The sequence below is a fragment of the Pseudorca crassidens genome, chromosome 1, assembly GCF_039906515.1.
Source record: "Pseudorca crassidens isolate mPseCra1 chromosome 1, mPseCra1.hap1, whole genome shotgun sequence".
Classification (NCBI taxonomy): Eukaryota; Metazoa; Chordata; class Mammalia; order Artiodactyla; family Delphinidae; genus Pseudorca; species Pseudorca crassidens.
The window spans coordinates 3061797-3080978 of record NC_090296.1 but is presented as its reverse complement, the minus strand read 5'-3'; the positions used below and the strand labels follow the sequence as shown (position 1 = coordinate 3080978).

General features: G+C 62.6%; 1 protein-coding gene across 1 annotated transcript; it reads left to right on the top strand.

Moving 5' to 3' along the window:
• Nucleotides 1-8350: 8350 nt before the first annotated feature.
• EXOC3L4 (exocyst complex component 3 like 4) lies at nt 8351-17835 on the top strand. The gene is made up of 12 exons (XM_067722626.1): nt 8351-8529; nt 9047-9474; nt 10338-10974; nt 11940-12051; nt 12271-12393; nt 12761-12861; nt 13062-13142; nt 14252-14366; nt 14940-15059; nt 15144-15296; nt 15966-16087; nt 17349-17835. Exons 1-12 carry the CDS (start codon nt 8516-8518, stop codon nt 17539-17541), a joined length of 2199 nt encoding a protein of 732 aa, XP_067578727.1. The 5' UTR covers nt 8351-8515; the 3' UTR covers nt 17542-17835.
• The last annotated feature ends 1347 nt before the right edge of the window (nt 17836-19182 follow it).

The window sequence follows — 19182 nt, the reverse complement described above, 5'->3', positions numbered from 1 at the left end:
GTTGGAAGCAGAAATAAAGACTCTTCCTGGTGGTCAGGGGGTGCACTTGGTGGGGATTCGAGGCGCTAAGGACAATTTTGGTTCTGCCAGTGGCCTTCCAGGCAAGGGCCTCTGTTCAGAGCCCGTGCTGACCAGACCAGAGTGCCCAGTGAGTGACCACTGGGTGTTCCACGCTGGGGGTGAGGGTGGTTGGCGGGACTGTCGTGTTTGCTGCTCTGGCGCCCTGCCTAGGGCCCTCTGCTCTGCTTGGCCTCAGCTGAGGCTGTCCAAGGATAGACCAGCTTCCTCTAGGTGGCCTCCCCCGCTCCTTGGGGCCTCCAGCCCTGGCTGGACCCCGAGGCAGGACTTCTCCTGTCACCCCCTACCCACTCTGGGTGCAGTAGGGCACAGGAATGGTACATGGGTGGGGTGCACTATTCCAGCTTGAATCTTATTAAATCCCTGCGTAATCCCATTGTATGGATGAGGAAGCGGAGGTGCCAAGTGAGGTGCCCAAGGCTACTGCTGGCCCCGGCTATGACGGCATCCCTGAAGTTGGGAAGCCACTGATCCAGCCAGAGTGCCCATGTGGGAGATTGGGTAGCACCTCCTCCTGGGCCACGCGAGGGCCCTATCCCTCCATGGGGTACAGCGACATCGTTTCTTGGCTCTGCTGGCCGGTTGGGGTGGGCGTGGGGCGCAGAAACCTGATCACTGCCTGGACCCACTCCCTCCCATCATCCCAACCTGGCCCCCTGCTCTCAGCCAGGCTGACCCAGGCCTGAGGAAGCTCAGGGCCTGGCAAGGGGGAGCCCTGCCTAGATGTTAGCTCAACAAATCCACAGGCCCAGGTGGGTGGTAGCGTGATGTCTTGGTGAACCTGGAGGAGGAGGTGGGAGACACAGGCCCCTCTGTTCTTTCCTGGAGGCCTTGCTAACCTCCAGGATGAATAAGGCACTTTCTCCTACCCTCCTTCTTTCTAAAAATAGCCCACCCCCCAAATGCAGGAGAGGTGGGAGGCGAGGTGCAGAAGTTTGCCTGGCAGCCTGCTTTAATTTTAAACCTGCGGCCAGTACACAGGCCCAGGATGGGTCCTCTTAGGAGGGGGTTGGGCTGTCCTTCAAGGTCCCGCCCCTCTTCCTCCACAGACCCTTCCTGTCGGCTCCACAAGGGGGCAGGGGGCAGACACTTCGCAGGAAGCCTTGCCAGGACTTGCTGACACATGGGATTGGGTCGAGGGCCTGAGCAAGCTGGAGTCATTTCCGGGTTCCTGGTGTGGAATGCTGGGGAGGGGCGGGACGATGGTGCTATTTACTGGGATTTCATCCTCGCCCCTCTCAGGCAGAGTGTTGCAGCCATTTAAACGCGACTTTCTCAAGGTCCCACAGCTGACAAAGAGCCGGGCTGGGGCAGGATCCCAGGTGCGCCCGAGGCCTAAGCCCTAGCGGTACCCACAACGCCACTCTGGAGCTCACCGCCTAACAGGGCAGCTCTTGGGTGGAGGCGACCCACCTGGAGGTCCCGGGTCCCCGTCGTGCTCCGTGAGCTGGAGAATAAGGGGGTGTCAGGCCCGGGGAGGCAGCCCAGTGGGGGCGATCTTCACCCTGTGGGTCTGCTGTCCCGCACAGCGCAGGGCCTCGGCCCTTCAAGACCAGCAGGCTGAGACCACGCGCACAACGAGTGACCCGCGAGCTTGCGCGTAACTGTAGGGGGCGGTACCAGAGATATATGCTCCGCCCCTCCTCCTGCGGCCCCGCCCCCAGCACGCAGGAGCTGGCCAACCTAAACTTTGCAACATTGGCCTCGGAGAGATCGAGGCTCAGAGACAGACACTGACCCCTGCCCAGGCCCACAGCCGGTTAGGGGCAGAGGCTGGAGCCTTGGTGTCCTGTTCCCAGGCCGGTCTCTGCCCTGGACCCGGCGGCAGTGTAAGTGGAATTTGCCGCTTTGGGCCTCTACATTCAGCGTGTAGTAGCCTGGCTCCCCAGGAACCCCTAGGACAGGCAGGCATCTGGTGGTGTGGTCCTTCTCCCTCCCTTCCTGCCCTGGGTGCCAGGTCCTCTGCTGAGGTGAGCCCACTGGATCCCAACAACAGCCCCATTTTATGGAGGAATAACCTGAGGCTGAATGAGAAATGCCTCTCCCAGGGCTGTGCAGCCCAGCATGGGGCAGAGGAATTGCTCTCTTCTTGGGGTCCCCAGCTGTTCCGCCCCTTCCCAACTGCCCCCTCTGCTTGGCCTTCTCCTGACCCGGGCCGGACCGGCCCTGTGCCCAGGGCTCCTCTGAGACAAGGCTGGGACTTTTCCGAAGGGATTTTGCTGAGAAAGTTGGGGGAAAACAACATGGAAATAGAGTAAAAGAAACAGCACAGCCTCATGCTGAAAAGCGGGCGCAGGTTTGGGCAGGGGTGGGGTGCAGCTGGGAGTTGGGAAGAGGTCTGGGGGCAACCCCCTAGGCCTGGGCACCACCAACTTTTTAGGGACATGTCTTTTGAGTGGAGGTGACCTACATTGGGAGGTCCCAGCACTCAGATGTGCCCCGTGACCTGGAGAACAGGAGGGGCAGACCAAGGAGCCCCCAGTGTCCACCAGGGCCCTGCCCCATGGGAAGACCCAGTCCTCAGAGGCAGAGATCTAGGCTGGAAGCCTAGCCTCTTTCTTGCCAAATGTGTGGCCGTGAGCAGGTTCCTATGCCTTTCTGAGTTGGTGTCCTAGTGCAATATGGGTGGAGAGCAGCTACCCCACGGGGTCCCAGGACTTCCACCGAAGAGCCCTGGGTGATCACCTCGAGGGCGCCCCCCACTTCGGTCTCTTGAGTTGTGCTTGCCCCCTCATCTCTTAGTCTCTGACTGTTGGAGACACATGGGACAGGAGGCCATTGGGCAGGCTGGCCTGAGCGGGGGTGGGGGGGGAAGGCCCACCCAACCAGCGGGGTGCCTCATAGGCTTGAGCTGGGACTCTTATGGCCCCACTTCACAGAGGGGAACCCAGGGCTCTGGGGGCTGATGACTCAAGGGAAAACTAGAGGGCTTCCTGGAGGAGGTGCTGGTATCTCCAGGTACAACCTGGTCCATGTGCAGATGTCAGCAAGGTACTGCAGCATCTCAGGTGCCTTCCAATCTGTTATGGGCTGGATTTTGTCCTCAAAAAATTCTTATGTTGAAGTCTTACCTCCCAGTACCTCAGAACGTGACTGTATTTGGAGGTGGGTCTTTGTAAAGAGTGACTAAGTTAAAATGAGCCCATTTTGGTGGGTCCTAATCCAACATGGCCTTATAAGAGGGGGAGATGAGGACACAGACCCACAGACCATGTGAAGACACAGGGAGAAGACGGCCGTCCACAAGCCACGGAGAGATGCCTCAGGAGAAATCAGCCCTGTCAACACCTTGATCTGGGACCTTGCAGTCTCCAGAACTGTGAGAAAATAAATGTCTGCTGTTTAAGCCCCCCAGCCCATGGTACTGTGTTATGGCAGCCCTGGGACAGCTCAGGGTCTTGTGTCTGCTCTCTTCAGAACGCTGCCCAGAGCACCTCCCCTGCTCTGCCCCACGCCCCTGTGGCTCCAGCCCGAGTGAACAGGCCTGGATCTGTCCTCCCTGGATTTTCCCTAAGTTTTTTCCCTAGGACGCCAGCAGCGGAATCCCCCCAGGAGGGTGTCGGGCCAGCGTCTCCTCAGTGACCCTCCCCACAAAATGTCTTTAGCTGGAGCCACCTTGGAGGAGTGGGACCTGTGCTCCTGGCCACTCAGGCTCAGGCCCACCTCCTCACCTTCCCTCACGGGTGGACCCCTGCTATCCCTCCTGTCCCTGAGCGTAATCCTATCTGTCCTCGAGGGCCCCTCTCCTTCTTCCAGCTCCTGGCAGGTGGCCTACAATGTTCCCTTGGCCGTCGCTGTCTCCCCCCATTTCTGCCCTCGGGTCTCTCAGCGCCAGGCAGGGCACAGGGCTGGCGCTGGCGACTCTGCCCTGGAGGGAGGGGTCCTTCTGGGCTTGGCCGCTGTGGGCTGGGTGCCCCCTTCCAGCCAGCTGGCGCCTGCTGCCTCTGGCCTCAGTCTGACCAGCCCTCCCCAGCCGTGTCCACCGCCTCCATGGCCTCCGGAGCGCTGCTTCCTCGTCCCTCCCCTCCATGGCCCCTGGCCTGAACCTGAGCCTGCGCTGCTAGGAGTCAAAGGTTGGAGTGATTGCCTCTGGAGTGGGAAGGGGGTGGGAGCATTTCTACAAGTGAAAGCATGGGGCTGCGGTGGAGGGTGGGGCTGGGGGGGGCTGGGGGGGGCTGGGGGCCGTGGCCAGCTTGGCAGTAGCTGGGGAGTCCCAGCTGTTGGTCACTCGCTCTGGCTGCTCCAGAGGCCCCAGGGCCTAGGCTCCGCTCTGAGGCCCCTGCTTGGCCGGCTTCTCCTGGCAGCCCTGCTCTGTTTGGGGCCCAGTGTCTACTCACCCGGCAGGTATGTCTGTGCAGGTGGGGCAGGAGGGCCACCGGGGTGCTGTGGGGAGTAGGCGGGGACTCAAGGGGCTGAGGACAATTCTGGTTCTGCTAGTGGCCTTCCAGGCTGAGCACCCCGGCTCGGAGCCCAGGCCAGAATGCCAGCTCAAATCACAGTGATACACGCGTGCACACATGCACACACAACACACAGAGCTAGAAAGCATACAGACATGAACATGCAGACCTACATGGACTCACGAACAGAACCACTCACAGACACTCTGAGGCACACGCGCACCGGGAGACACACTCAGGTTAACACATAGTTGTGCAGAACCACTCACAGACACTCTGAGGCACACGCGCACCGGGAGACACACTCAGGTTAACACATAGTTGTGCAGAACCATACGCACAAAGTAGTGGCACACCTATGGGCTGATTCGCCTACATGAAATTGTTTATCTCTTTTCCTTGGGCACCTGCCATGTACCAGCCCTGGCTGGAGGCTGGGTCAGGCCCAATCTCTGCCCTGGGGGGGTTTCTGGTCAAGAGGCAGATGTCCCAAACCCTGTCATTGTCCCCCGATCATGGGAGAAGGTGTGCCCAGGGCAGGAACCAGGCCCAGAGCAGGAGGCGCTGACCATGATCTGGGGCTCAGCTGGTTGGAGAAGGCTTCTTGGGGGAGGAGCCACATGTGCTGAGCCTTGAAGGAGTCAGCAGCTGCAGAAGGTGGGGGTGAGGTCACTGTTGGCAGAGGGAACAGTCTGTACAAAGGTGTGGAGGAGAGGTGAGTGCACCCAAGTGATCAGAGTGGGTGAGTGATTGAGTAGATGAAGCTGGAGGGGCCAGTTAGGAAGGGTCTTGAATGCCCAGCTAAGGAGTCTGTGCTTCTCCCGAGGGTGATGGCAGCCCAGGGTGGGGAGAGGGGTTATGTGTTGTTGCTATTAAAAAGGGAAGCCTTTTAAGTGCCTTTTAAAAATAGGCTTTTCTGGAGTATAGAAAAGCTTTTTCTAAGCAGATGATCATATCACCTACAAATAATGACATTTTTTATCAGGTCCTTCCCAATATTTATACTTCTTATTCATTTTTCTTGCCTTATTGCCTTCGCTAGTTCTTCTAGGCAAATGTTGAATAGTGTGAGAACACACGCTTGTCTTCTTCCGTATTTCAGGAGAAGAACCTTACCTTGCAAGGAAGGGTTTTAAGGGAGGTTTATGTTTTGGCAAGACCCCCCCATTGCTCTGACGAGATGGGTTCCAAAGGGTCTAGGAAGGGGTACAGTTAGGACCTGTAACCAGGTGATGGGGGGTGGCAGGTGGGAGGTATGAGGGAGACGCAGTCCCCTGCCCGAGGTGGCTAATTTGGAGCTTTGAAGGATGGGGTGACAGTCCAGGCCCAGGGTAGGCGGAGAGGCTGGGAGTGGGAAGGGCACCACGGGATACCTGGGAGGAGATGCTATAGGAGGGAAGGCCTAGGAAAAGGGGGTGGAAGCTGGGGCTGGGGATAGCAAGTGGTGGGGGAAGCCCAAACTTGACTTCTTGGTCACAGATAGGGTGGCCCCAGATGGGAACTTCCAGTGGCCATGTCTTCTGGGTGGCATTCCTGCCCCTGCCACTGGCCCTGCAGTGTGGGTGCCGTGGCCTGACCTGGAGAACATGGGGCCCAGGGCTCAGGCTAGGCCTGGGCCTCCTGGGCCTTGAAGCTCATCTAGCACCGCGTCCCAGGCACAAGGGCCTCTGAACACTCAGGGCAATGGGACAGAGAGAAAGAAAGCCAGAGAGAGGCCCCATGGGTGGGGAGGCAGGCACGGGGCAGGGGCCAAGGTAGAGTCGGCAAGGAGTCTGCAGCCCAGAAGACACCAGCGTGACGCCTGGCCAGGCCAGCCAGGCAGGGGGTGACCCTTACATTGATGGTTCACTCCTCTGCCAGGCTGGCTCTGGGGTGACGGGCAGCGGGTAGAACAGAGGTCCGCAGGCCAGTGACGAGGCCCCATCGCCACAGGGACAGTCCGAGGGCCTGGCGAGCACACAGGCGGCACAGCACAGCCCGAGGACTCCTTGGAGGTGGAGGCACCTGCGCCCGAGGTTCTGAAGACCAGGTCAGATTCGGGGAGTAGAGGGGGAGGCTGGGAGAAGGAGCAGCCTAAGTAGAAGGTGGGAGGCTGGATGGGCACGAGGCGGCTGGTGGGGCTGGATGGGTGCAGGTCAAGGAGGCCCAGAAATGAGGCTGCAGAAAGCTCGGTCCAGGACAGGGGGCTTCGAATGCCAGGCTGTGGGGCTCAGGCTTGGCCTGAGGGCTGCGGAGAGCCACGGAAGGGTTTAAAGTAGGAGAGTGACCGGGTTGACTTGTGCCTTGTGAGGGTCAAGAATGACTTGGGAAGCTGCAGGAGCGGGATTCAGGGAACAGGGGGCAGAGGGACCAGCTGGGGGCCTCGATGGGCCTTCAGTGCAGCTCTGATTTGGGACGAGGGTGGTTGAGCAGGGTAGGTGGGCTCCAAGTCTCTGCCTCTGTGACCTCCCATGAGACCCAGCCACCAGCTGCCCCTCCTCCCCCAGAACTTGCCTCTAGGCTTCCTGGGGGAGCTTCAAGTCCGACCCCGCTCCGGGCATCTGGAGCTGACCCCACCTTCCGAACCTCTGCCAGGAGAAAGCGTTCCTCGGGCAGCAGGGCTTGTTGATGCCGGGAGACACAGGAGTCCAGCCTCTGCTCCCAGGTTCCTAGACAGACCTGGGCTGGCCCAGGCTCCCCACCCGGGAGCTGTGTGGCTTAAGGCAAGACCCTGTCCCTCTCTGAGCCTGTTTCCTCATGTATGAAATGCGGTGAACGACACCCTGCCACTTTGTTGTCATGGGGATCTGACGTGTGTCGGGCATTGGGCTGAGCACGCAAGGGGTGCTTACTAAGTGTGAGCTCTTCCCAGCCAAGGTAGGCCAGCTTGTCCTTCCCCCACACTCCCTGGAGACAGAGCCCGGAGCACGGCAGGCTGGGCACAGCTGGAATGGCTTTCTTCATCACCACACCTGCCCCTGCTGGGCACTGGGGGACACCGGGGGTGGGGTGGGGGGGCAGTGGGTGGAGGGGATGGCCGGCTCCTGTGACAATGCTCCCTGCCATTGGGCTGGTCTGCGGGCAGGGTCCCCGAGTCCTGGCACCAGGGGAGGACAGCGACCTGTGGCCGGGGTGGGGCTGATAAGGCCCCCATCAATCACTGAGCCTGCCCCTCCCTCAGTGGGGCCTCCTTCCAGCAGCTCAGTGGCCTCTGGGAGAGGAAGGTAGGCCTCAGCGGACCCCCTGCATGTCTGACCCCCGCACAGACATCTCGCTGGAGTGCAGGAGGGGGTGGATAGGGGTCTGGGTCCTGCCCATCCTGGTGTCAAACTGAGGCCTGGGGAGGGGCCGTTCCTGCCCACTATCACCCAAGAGTCAGGTGCTGGCTCCAGCCTGGCCTTTGTCCCCATGGTGGAGGGTGACCTGGGGATGGGGGGGTCTCAGCCTCTGGTTGGTCAGTGACTTCAGCAGGTCCTGCCCTTCTTTGGGCCCCAGTTTCTTCAAGGCCAAAGTGAGACCTTGCTGGCCCCCCACCATCTCCAACCCCTCTTAACACAATGGGGTGGGTGGGAGGTTCCAGCAGCCAAGAAGTTTCTCTCCTTTCTCCCACCCCTAGCTTAACCTAAAGGCAGAAAGTCAAACACAGCCAGGCTGGGCGGAAAGGGGGTGGGGTGTGGGCGGAGCCTGGGGGAGCCCGGGTGGTGAGGGCCCCGCTCGGGGTGGGTCAGGGGCAGCCCTTGTTCTGCACCCCCATGCCCTGGGGACCCCCTCCCCACCCTCTGTCGGGGAGGGGCCAGAGCATACCTCCCTGGGTGGTGGGGAGGAGATGCAATGGGTGAGAAACAGCTTGGGAATCTCCCGCCCCTGGTTAAATATAGAAGCACGGCCCCTCCCACAACCTTCCCTGCAGGCTGCAAGGCCCGATAAGCCCCCGGTGGCCTAGGCCAGCCCCCTCCGGCCTGACCCCACCTCCCTCCAGTTCTGATACACCCAGGGAAAAGGCATGGCCTCCCACGGGGGTCCCTGAGCTCCGCTTTGAGCAGAAGCAGTTAGGCCTGATGGCTGAATGGGGGTGAGCTGAAGGATGGGGTGGGGGGCAGTGAGTGGCTTGTGGAGGGGGTGGGCATTTTAGCCTCAGGACCTAAGGTCCAGGAAGTCCTGGACATGGTTTCTGGGCCCAGCCCCAGGGACTGTGGGCTGCGGGTCGGGCTGTGCCCCGGAACCCACGCGTTCTCCAGCTCCGATGGGAGGGTCTCCAGCTCCGATGGGAGGGTCTGGCCTGGCAAAGCCGGTGAGGTGGGTACCTGGAGGAGACCTTCTTGGAAGATGGTGTCAGGGAAGGTTTCCTGATGGAAGCAGCTGTCTGTGTCCGCAGAAGTAGCTGCAGCCTGGCACAAAGAGGGCTCTGGCCATGGGAGCTGCCTGATGACATTTCCTTTTTGACAGCCCTGGGGTCACCTCCTGGGGAAGGCTTCCCTGACTAAGCTACTGGGCCCCAGCACATCCCACAGGGCTCTCATGGGTTTCTGTGTCTGCTCCTGGGGGCTAGGCACCCCCCAGGGCTTCCTGAGCCTCCTTTTCGCCCCCAGCTCTGCTGCCGCCAAGATGCCGTCGCCTCAGACAGTGGCCTCTGGGCCGGAGCTGCACAACCCCAGGGAGCCTGTGGTACCCCAGATCCCAGCTCAGGGCACTCGGAAGGCAAGCAGCGAGGATGCGTCCAGCGCCCATCGTGAGGGCTTGAGGCCTGGCCTGGGCACCCTTTGGCGGGCCTTCTCAAAGGCAAGCCAGTGGGCTTCGGGCTGCGCCCCCCAGGAGGACCCAGGCCTGCTCAGACGCAGCTCCCGCCTCTTGTTCCGGTCTTTACGGCGTGCTCGGGACGAGGGCCCAGCTGCTGACCAGACCCAGGCTGCCACTGGGCCAGGGGTGGCCCATGGCCGGGAGGCGCCCTCAAGGGCCGTGGACGGTGTCAGCCCGCAGTCATCCACTGGGGCGGGGCCTGCGGAACTAGAAGGTGAGGGCTTCCTCACTGCTAAGCGGGGGAGGAAACCGAGGCCAGAGAGGGGGGCAGTGGGGCCTAGGCTTCCTGACAGGCTCTCCTCCCCAGCTACCCCAAACCGCTGCCCCTGTACAATCTCACGTTAAATTTTTCCAACATTCCAACAAGGGCAGCTGAGAAAAGTGAGGCTCAGAGAGGTTAAGTGACTTGCCTCAAGTCTCACAGCTGGGAAGTGGAAAAATGGGATGTGAACCGAGATCTGCAGGACCCCAGGACTCCAGAGGCTTCCACAGCCTGGCTCCTGGCCAAACCAGAGTGGTGGAGAAGGCACTGGCCCTCTCAGATCCCAGCGTCACAGAGGGTGCCTATGAGCCATGGGGCAGAGGAGAGGTCAGGGGGCGGCCCAGGAGAGGACACATTGGAGTAGGGCCCTGAAGGGGGAATGCAGGTGAAGGCAGAGCGCTCCTAGGGGCTGGAGGTTGGCCCAGAGCAGGGCACAGCAAGAAGTGCTGAAGCTGGACACTGCGGCAGGAGCCTGGGCATGCCCACCCTGAGCTCTGACCCCAATGGACCTGCAGTCAGGACTGTACTTGAAGCCACCAGGTCTAGTTCTGTAGAGCTGGGAGTGGGAATGGGAGTGGGGGAGGGGGAAGGCAGGGGCTGATCCCAATTGCTCTTCTGAGCCAGGCTTGGGACCTGGGGTTCTGCCTCTTCAAAGGTGATTCCAAAGGACACAGGGCACCTGGGGCTGTCGCTCCTGGAGCAGGCCTTCAGATGCAGCTCTGGGGCCCGGCAGCCCGGCTCCGGATGTGTGGGATTGGGGCTGACAGGCCTAGCTGAGGCGTCCCCCTCATTGCCCCTCTTCTCACCTGACCTCGCAAAAGACAAATCTGTGGCTGACCTCATCACGGAGCGGAAACTGCTGGCGGCCTTCGAGCAGCTGCGGCACCTCGAGACTCGGCTAGTGGCCGAGAAAGCCTCACGCACCTTCGAGCAGGACCCCACGGGCTTTGCGCGGCGCGCCATGGACCTGTGCCTGCACTACGACGGGCTGGCTGCAGAGATCGGCGCCATCGTGCTCGAGACCCTGGGCCCAGACGGCGTGGACACGGCCGTGCTCGCGGAGCTGGCCCGCGTGGTGCGTGCGGAAGAGGAGGCCCACCCAGAGCCCCCTGCTGACGGCGACTTTCTGTGCACGCCGCGCCACTGGCGCCAGCACTGGGAGGACGCGGTGCGCCGGAGCGCGCGGAAGCGTGTGCAGCAGGTGAGCGCGGGGGAGGCCCCGGGGTCCAGCTTGGCCCAGCTTCTGGACGAGCTCGGCCGCTTGGTTCGCCACGACCTGCAGAAGGTGCAGCTGGAGGTGCACCCGGCTTACGCGGCCGCCGGCTATCCCGCGTGGGAGGCCTACCTGCGCGCCTTCCACGGCGCAGTGGCCCAGCGCCTCCAGGAGCTGGCGCACGACACCCACGGCTGCGAGCAGCTCTACATCCTGCTGGACTGGGCCTCCAATGTCTACAGCAGGTGAGGCCCCAGCCAGGACGCCATGAGGGGCAAGGAGGGGCTGGAACTGCCCACATGAGAGGCCTTCAGGAACCTGCTCTAAAGAGCACAGGGCACCTTTCTTCCCCTTTTCCTCCCCGGAGAGTGCTGGCGATATCCGGGAGGCTTCGACATTCTCTCCTCTCCGTTCTAGACCATGGTGCTCTCCCGAGAGGGGAGGGGGCCATCAGCCGCCGGTTCCTGAAGCTGGAAAGCATCCGGGTGGGGGGCGGGGGTTGCTTATGAGGCAGGGAGCCCAGTTAGGCACAAACTAGTCCACAGGGTGCCTCTGAGTGAATTCGCAACGGGCACCCCTCCAGGCAGGACACAGCCGTGGGCTCACAGCGCTTGGCGTGAGCTGGCTTTCAGCCCCACTCTCGCTTTGGATGGACACCTGGGTTCAGGGCTCTGCAGAACGTCATGGGGTGGGTCACCTCTCCCGCTGAGCACTCCCCAGCCCCACGGGCAGACAGGCAAGCCGGAGGAGGGCGCCAAAGTTCTGGGCTCCTTACTAGGCCCTGTGGCCTCAGACAAGTACCCGCCCCTGTCTGGGCCTCCCTAGTGTGGACAGGATAGTGGCTGGTCCCTGAGCTGCATGGTCCTGGGGGTGTTTAGAGTTCAGTCTTGGGTGTACCCTGACCGTGAGGGTAGTGGTCACACCCGAGGCAACCTGGTCAAGGTCCATCTGGACGGCCCTCTTTATGCACTCTGTGCATGCACACCTGATTGCTGAGGGTAACAGGAAGTCCTGCAGTCAGAAGCCGCGGGGAGGGGTGTCTGGCATGGAAACCTGGAGGGCGTGCTGGGGGGCTGAGGATGTGAACAGCCCAGATTCGGGGCCCTCACGGTGATGGCGTTAGGCTTTGAGCCTATCCAGAGGGGAGTAGGGGCAGCCGCTGCCCCATCAGAGTTCTGCTCAGAACTTCAGGCCCCACCCTGCCTTCCAGTCCTGATTTCCTGGGCTCCCAGGACCTGGCTCTGCCCTCGGAGCCGCTGCCCCCACTCCTGGCACCCGATGTGTGGGCCCGACTCGAGAGCGACTACGCCAGCTTCCTGGAGGTAAGGGCCACGAGGGGCCAGGCCGGAGGGGGCGGGGTCCAGGTTGAGTGTGGCCGCTGCCGCCCCACTGCAGGGAGGCTCCGTGCCCTCAGGCGTGGGCCTGTGCACCAGCAGGGTGGCCCCTGTCTCCAAGGGCGCGTGACGGGGCTCTGGGCTCAGGAGGTAGGGGACCTCCTTCCTGGGAGGGTCTCACCGCGGCCCCTTCCTTACCCCGCACAGACCAAGATCGCGAGCTGCTTCGATGGCATCCTGCAGGTAGAACAGAGTCGCTGGGTGGCTGCCGAGGCCCCCGACGTGCTGCAGGGCCACTACCGTACGCCGCTGTCCGTCGACGTACACATGGTGCGCCCAGAAGGAGGGACATGTGTTTGGGCCTCAGGCGGTAGAGACACCCAGAGCTGTAAACTACAGTCATAACCGCCTCCCTGTTAGACGGGAGCTTGAGGCCCCATGTGGGGCCGGATCAGAGGCCCTCGGGTTGCCTGGCCAAGCTGGGAGCGCCAGGCCACAGCTCCCAGCTTAGCAGGCGGCCCCGTGGGTGGGGGGAGTTGGGAGGGCTGACCTCGAGGCTGGGGCCGCTGGAAGTTGCAGGCGAGACGTCGAGGAAGGGCAGGGAAGGCTGGAGACATCACGGGGCCGCGAGGTGGGGGGCTGGGGGCGTCGGGACTGAGGGCTCAGACGCGCCTTCAGCGCGTGGCATCGCTCTCAGCTCGTGGCACAGCACGTGAAGGCAGCCGGCGTCATCTCCGCGGAGCTGGAGGCCACCACCTTGCAGATCTGCACGCGGGCCCTTGGCCTCTTCCTGCCCAGGTAGGGGCGCATCTTGGGCCGGGGTGTGGTGGGTGGAGTGGCCAGGGTGTGGACGGTGGTCGTCCCTGAGGAGGGCCCATCCTGTTGGCTCAGTGTCCGAGATCCCCGGACAAGCCTCATCGTAAGGCCGGAGGGAGGGCGGACGCGAGGTCATAGAAGCCAGAAAGAGTTTCCAAGACCTCTGCGTACCTCTCCGCCAGGTTTGAAAAGGCTTTCCTGGAGTCGGGGGCGGTGAGCGAGCCTAACCTGTGCGCCAACATCAATGCTTGCGAGGAGTTCAGGTGGGTTTATCTCGCTCCTCCGCAGGGGCGGTGCCGAGCACGGCCGGCAGGGGGCGCGCAAACTGAGGGAACCGGGACCGGGAAGGCTACCGCGGCGGCCTCAGGCGGCCTTCCCAGGAGGCCTCCGGGGATAGCTCGCCTCTCCGCCTCCGTCTCCGCCGTGAGGTCCTGTATCGGCCCCGCAGAGCTGAGGCCCTGGAAGGGATGCGGGGAGTTTCAAGGCCGAGCAGAGGCCAAGAAGCCCTTCCTGACACTTCCCTCCCAGGGCTTTGCTCGTGCTGGGGCCTGGGTTTATCTACCCGCAGAAGGCAGAGGCCCCCCGTGGGCTGGCACTGGCTGTCCCCCTTCTGTGCCAAGCGTTAGTGTCCCCCCCACTTAAGATGCATCAGCTGCTGCAGCGCAAGGGTGGGGTCCCCATGTACAGATGGGAATGTGGAGGCTCAGAAAGGAAATGCCACTTGTCCCCGGTCACACAGACAGGACGGGCTGGATCTGGGACGTGAACAAGGTCTGTGTGAACCCAAAGCCTGACCACGCCGAGGCACTGCTTCTGTAACACTCTCTTGTCCCTAACCTGTGCCAGACTGGCCCTGGGCACGGGGAACCCTGGGGTTCAGCCCCAGGGAACATTCTCTGTTCCTCGGTAGGCAGCCTCTGGCCAAGCCCCTGATGGAAATTTAGCCTGCCTTTCTGTGTCCCTGGGCTGGGGACCGGGCAGAGCCTGGCCCTCGGTTTACTCAACAGTGAAATGGGAACATTATAATATTTGGAGAGGCAGTTATGAGGCTCAAAGGAGGGGCCCCTGTGCCAGGAATGGCTGCGTTGCACTTTTCTGTCACCAAGAGGGATGCAGGTTCGGCTCAGCGCTGCCACAGGGGAGCTCTGCCATGCGGTGGGACCACACCACTCCACTGCCCGGCCCCTCTATGATCTGGGCATAGCGCTGTCCCCTCACTTGACTCTGCTCCCAGCCCCAGGGGTCTGCCCTTCACATTATAGTCTAAGTGAATGGAGTTGGTGTGGCACCAGTCTTCATGGCTGTATGCCAGGCCTTGACCCCAGCCTGTTCCCCCTTGCTCACTTTGTCCCCTGTCCTGGCCCCTCCCCAGAACTCATCTTCTGGCCAGGTTCCCAGGAAGCCTTGAAGAGCTGGAGAAGCCCCTGGTGGCTGCCACCTGCGCCTTTCAGAAGCAGCTGCTCCAGGGCTTTCAGGGTGATGTGCAGGTGAGGGGAATGGGCCCTTCTCTCCTCACTTTCCATGCCCAGCAGGTGCCCCCTGTGTCCTGGAGCCTGGAAGCCCAAGTCACGGCATTCATTTACCGTGGGGGCAGTGCTGGGGTGGGGTGGTGTGTCGGGGGGCTGGCGGGGGACCCAGACAAGTTCCCAGCTGAGCAGAAACAGTTGGGAAACAACTACCTTCTTCAGTCTCCGCGTCTCAGAGTGGGTGTGTCCAAGGAACTTCTCCTCATCCGGCCCCTCAAGGCCCCCCCAGGACTCCCCAAGCAAGGCCTGGCTAGAGGCTCAAATTCAAACTCAAACTCTGCCTACTGGGGCTCCGGGCCTGGAGGAGGCAGTCCCTGGGAAAGGCCTAGTGACATAATTTGTGGCAGGAGAGGGGATGTCACCAAGGTACCGTAGAGAGGGGGTCAGATAGCTCCCCAGAATTTCTTCCTGTTGACAGATTGTCCCTTGGCCTGAAACACCCCTGTCAGGAGCCATGCACGGGGCTCCCAGGGGAGGGTCTAGTGCGTGGGGAGGACACCTGGCTAGAAGACTCCTGACCCCCTCTGCCCCCAGCCGCTCTTCAAGGTCCTGTGCACCAAGGCCTGGCTGACACAGGACGTGCTGCAGCCCCTCCTGGACAAGGTGGTGGCATTCGCCGGCCACCTTGAGCATGTGGTCCCGCCCCGGGCGCAGGTATGGGAGGAGCGAGCTGTGGTGGGGGCATGCCCAGGGCCCCTACTGTTGACCCTGACCCAGACCCCCGCTTTGGCCGCCCAGGAGACTCTGCAGGAGGTACACCGTTACGTCGTCCGCGAGTACCTGGTGCAGGCGCTGAGGCCCCGCGAGCGGTTCCGGGGTGTGGAGCGCGTGAGTGGCTCCCAGAAGATGAGCCTGGACGCCCAGGCCATTGGCAACACCTTCCAGGACCTGGTAGGAGCACTGTCTGGCTGCCCGGCGTGCCGGCCTCCTCGGGGGGCCTCCAGCGTGGGGACCCTCCACTAGCATCCCCCATTCTCATTTCCGCTCGCCCCTGTAAGAGCCCCTGCGGGGCAGGCTTTGTCGGAAGTGATTCTGCGCACTCTCCCCCAGCGGAGCGGGGCCGGTGGGGACAACACTTTGCATACGTTTGCATTCATTTGCATGTAGTTTGTGGGGTGTGTGGGGAAGGGATGAGGGTCGCAGCCCCGTCTGATGGGAGGGAACTATGGAAGACCTCTCCTGAGCCCCTGACCCTGAGCAGTTCGAGGGTCTGCTCCCTACACATACACCTCTTACCTGGGTTGCTGGTCCCCCACCCGCTGTACGACTCCAGGCAGGACTTGCCCGCGGGGCCTCGGTTTACCCATCTGAGCAGATTCTGGAAGACACCTCCGTGCTCTATCGTGGGGGAGGGAAGATGACTATTGAGCTGCGACTGAGTCCACGGTGCCGAGGCCCGCGTCCCCTTCCGCGATGCAGGAGGCAACCCAGTGGGACCGCGGTGGTGGCTTCAGGAGGGCTCTACGGGGCTCTAATGGATGGGCTGCAGGCAGGGGCGGCAAGGGGGTTCCGGGGGGGGGGACAGTGGCCCGCCGCGCACGCGTCTCCCTGTGTCCGTAGGGCTCTGAGGCCACTTGGTTGGGCCGAGCTATCCCGTGCGTGGCGGACATACTGGGCGAGACTTACAAAGACGACATCCGGCGGCACCTGGAGACACTCATCCGGAGCTACCCCGACATCAGGTCCGTTCCCCACTAGATTCTGACGGGCCCCGCGGGGCCCTGGGGTCAGGGGACTCGTGCCTGCAGAAGTGTTCCTGCGGCTGCAGGTGGGCGGGCGACGAGCCTGAGGGCGGCGCGAGCTGGTTCGGGGGAGGGGAGAGGGGAGGGGGAGGGGAAGGGGCGCCTCTCGGGCGGGGCTCGGACTAGCGCCGGCCTGAGTGCGCAGGTGCAGGTGCAGCAGCTAAGGGCCCCCGGCCTTCAGGCTGCGGCGGAGCCTCGTGGGATCGGGGCTGCCCTTGCCTCGTGGTCTATTCTCACCATCCACATTCAGTCCTGTGGTGAGATGGGGAGAGACGTCCCCACCCCTGGAGTCTGAAGGGAGTGGGAGACCCTCCTCCCGTGTCTGATGGTGGGGACACGTCCCTCCCCCGGGAGGCTGAGGGGAGGCCGCGGCCCCCACCCCTGGGAGAAGGCTCTTTCCGGAAGCCCCAGACCTGGCCAGGAGGAAGGAGGCTTTGATCCCGGGTGTGTGGTGGTGGGGGGGGGGGCGGTGAGTCATGGTACCCATGGAAATCCCAGCCCGAATTTCTCCATGGCCTTGGAGATTCCAGGGTGGGGAGACTGCAGAAAACCCCCGGCCTAGCTCCTTCCTGGACCCACCGCCTTGCCCTGCACCCCGACCCCCCGGGGAAAATTCCAGGCCCCCAGCCCGCAGTGACCACCCCTCCCCTCCAAGCGCCCGAGGTTCCCCTTCTGGCCCGTCCCTGTTTTCCTGCCCTGGGCTGGCCTGCCCTCCCTAGCTTGTGGGGCGGTGCTTCGAGCTTCTTGGGGTGCTTGGGAGGGGAGGGGGAGCTCCTGATGCCACTGGGCACAGGCCTCCCACCCCCATGCTGCCTCTCTGCGTGCTGCCTGGCTGTGGCTCCCTGCACAGGGCTGGAAGCGGGAGGCCCTGACTCCTTTCTGAGGCCAGCGGCTCCCCCGGCCCTGACCCCGTGTGGCCGCATTGCTGCATCCTTCAATCCACTAGGTTTCTTGAACCTCTGCGTAGGCCACAGAGGCCTGCCCTCCTGGCTCCACGTGGCTTTGCACCCTTCAAGGCCCAGCCACCTCTTCCAGGAGCACAGCTCCTCCAGGCTCATTCTCAGTCTCTCTGAGACCAGGCTCCAGGAATGCTGGGTGCACTCGTACTTCCAGCCCAAGCCCCCAGGGTTCTCCTCACCTCGGGGTCTGGGGTGTCATTGAAGCTGCTGGGTCTGCAGTGAGGGTCCGCGTGTCTCTGCAGGCGGGACCACGTGCTGGCCATTCTAGCGCTGCGCCGACTGGGCCACCGTCGGAACCAGCACCTCCTGACGCATGCCCAGGACCTGCTGAGGGCCGTGGCCAAGGCAGGGGGCCCCGGCGCTGCTGAGGGCCACGTGCTCTTCGAGGAGATCGAGGTGCCCACCTCCATGGATGTGCTAGTCACCTGCATCTAGTGCTCCTGGGCCTGAGAGGGGCCGACCCCAGGTGGAGGGTTGGCCATCTTCCCCCAGGCACTGAGCCCCAAGTCAGGAGCCCATGGTCGTGGAATTCCCGTCCTCAGCCACGCATGGCTGGTGACCAGAATGAACAGCCATGAGAGGCATCTCAGGCATTTGCGGGGGAGGGTTCGGGCATGTCAGAAGTTCCCATCGGTACTGCCCACCCAGGAAGGCCTCCCTGCCTAACTGTCCAGCGCCACCCCAGTCTGAAAGTGAAGAACAGAGTATTTATTTTTAAAATAAACATGAATGAAAATGGTGTCTCCCTAAGGAGGGGCAGGCCAAGTTGGCTTCAGGCAGGAGGCCTGGGTTCCCATGCACCCAGGGTCCAGCCAGAAGTTCCGCGGTGACTCCATTTGGTGATGACTGCTTCCTGCTCACTGTACCAATGGGGAAACTGAGGCAGGTCTAGAACTGGGAAGGCCCACCCCTGTGGCTGCAGAGCAAGACAGGCTTTGACCCCGGGCCCCCAGTGCCGCGTGCCTAGTGAGCTTTGCCCAGCGGGGTGAGCGCTGCTCTGTCCTGCTCTAAGCAGGCCTGGGCCCTGGGAGACAAGAAAAGGCCAAGCCTTGTTCTGCAGCTTGAGGTATTTGGGTTAGTTGTGAGAGGAACTTCCCAGCAGTGAGAGCTGTGTGCTGCGGCAGGGCAAGTGTCAACCTGGAGTGTGTGTGTGTGGGGGGGGTGCCCCTGCAGGTCTCGGCTCTGGACGTGGCGCTGCAAGGAGATCACCGCGCTGCGCCCTCGCGCACGCCCCTCCTCGTTCTCCTCTCACAATAGTTGGCACTGAAATTGGGCTCCAGCCTGCAGTTGACGCTGCTCTGGAACCCATTTGCGTCCATAACCTCGGGCTTGCCAGGAAGGCTGAGCTCTGAGATGGGGAGACTGACAGGATGCGGCTGGAGGCAGCGATAGGTGCCTTTCCCCCCAGCCCCCTTTCGGGGTCCCGGGGGGAGCAGGAACAGGTCCCAGCGGCAGCCTGTTCCATGGGGGCACCTGGCCAGGGGTGCGGCAGGCCGGGGGCCGAGGGAGTGTCCAGATCTTCCCAAGTGGGGAATCCAGCGGGGGTGGGGTGAGCAAGGCAGGAAGGAGGAAGCAGAGAGGATGGGGCTCCCAGGCTCCGGGAACAGGTGCGGCGGCGGGGTGTGTGAGTGCTGACGCTGACAAGCGGTCCTTGTGTCAGTGGGGAAACTGAGGCCAGCGGAGGGTGGAGGTTGGCACTGCTTCACAACAGGCCCCAGCACTGGTGGCCTGGGATCCTCACAGCCAGGGAGAGGGGAGGTATCGGAGGGGCACCTCTCTTCCTAGGGAGGGGCAGGTGATTGACAGGTCAGCCTGACCCCACATGTAAGCCCAGGGGCCGGCAGTGGTCTGGGTGAGAGTCTCAGGCCGGGGGGGTGGTGAGGGTATAGGAAGCCTTGATCTGGTTTGGTCCTGGCCAGGTTCTCCCCCGGGAGCCCCTGCCACCCCCTCCCACATTTGAGTCCCAGTCCCCAGGCCCCTCAGGGAGGCCCCCTCCTGCAGGCCCTGTTCCTCGCCCTGACCCTGACAGGCCTGACCTTGCCTGAGCCCCTTGGCTGCAGGCTGAGGGTCCTGGGG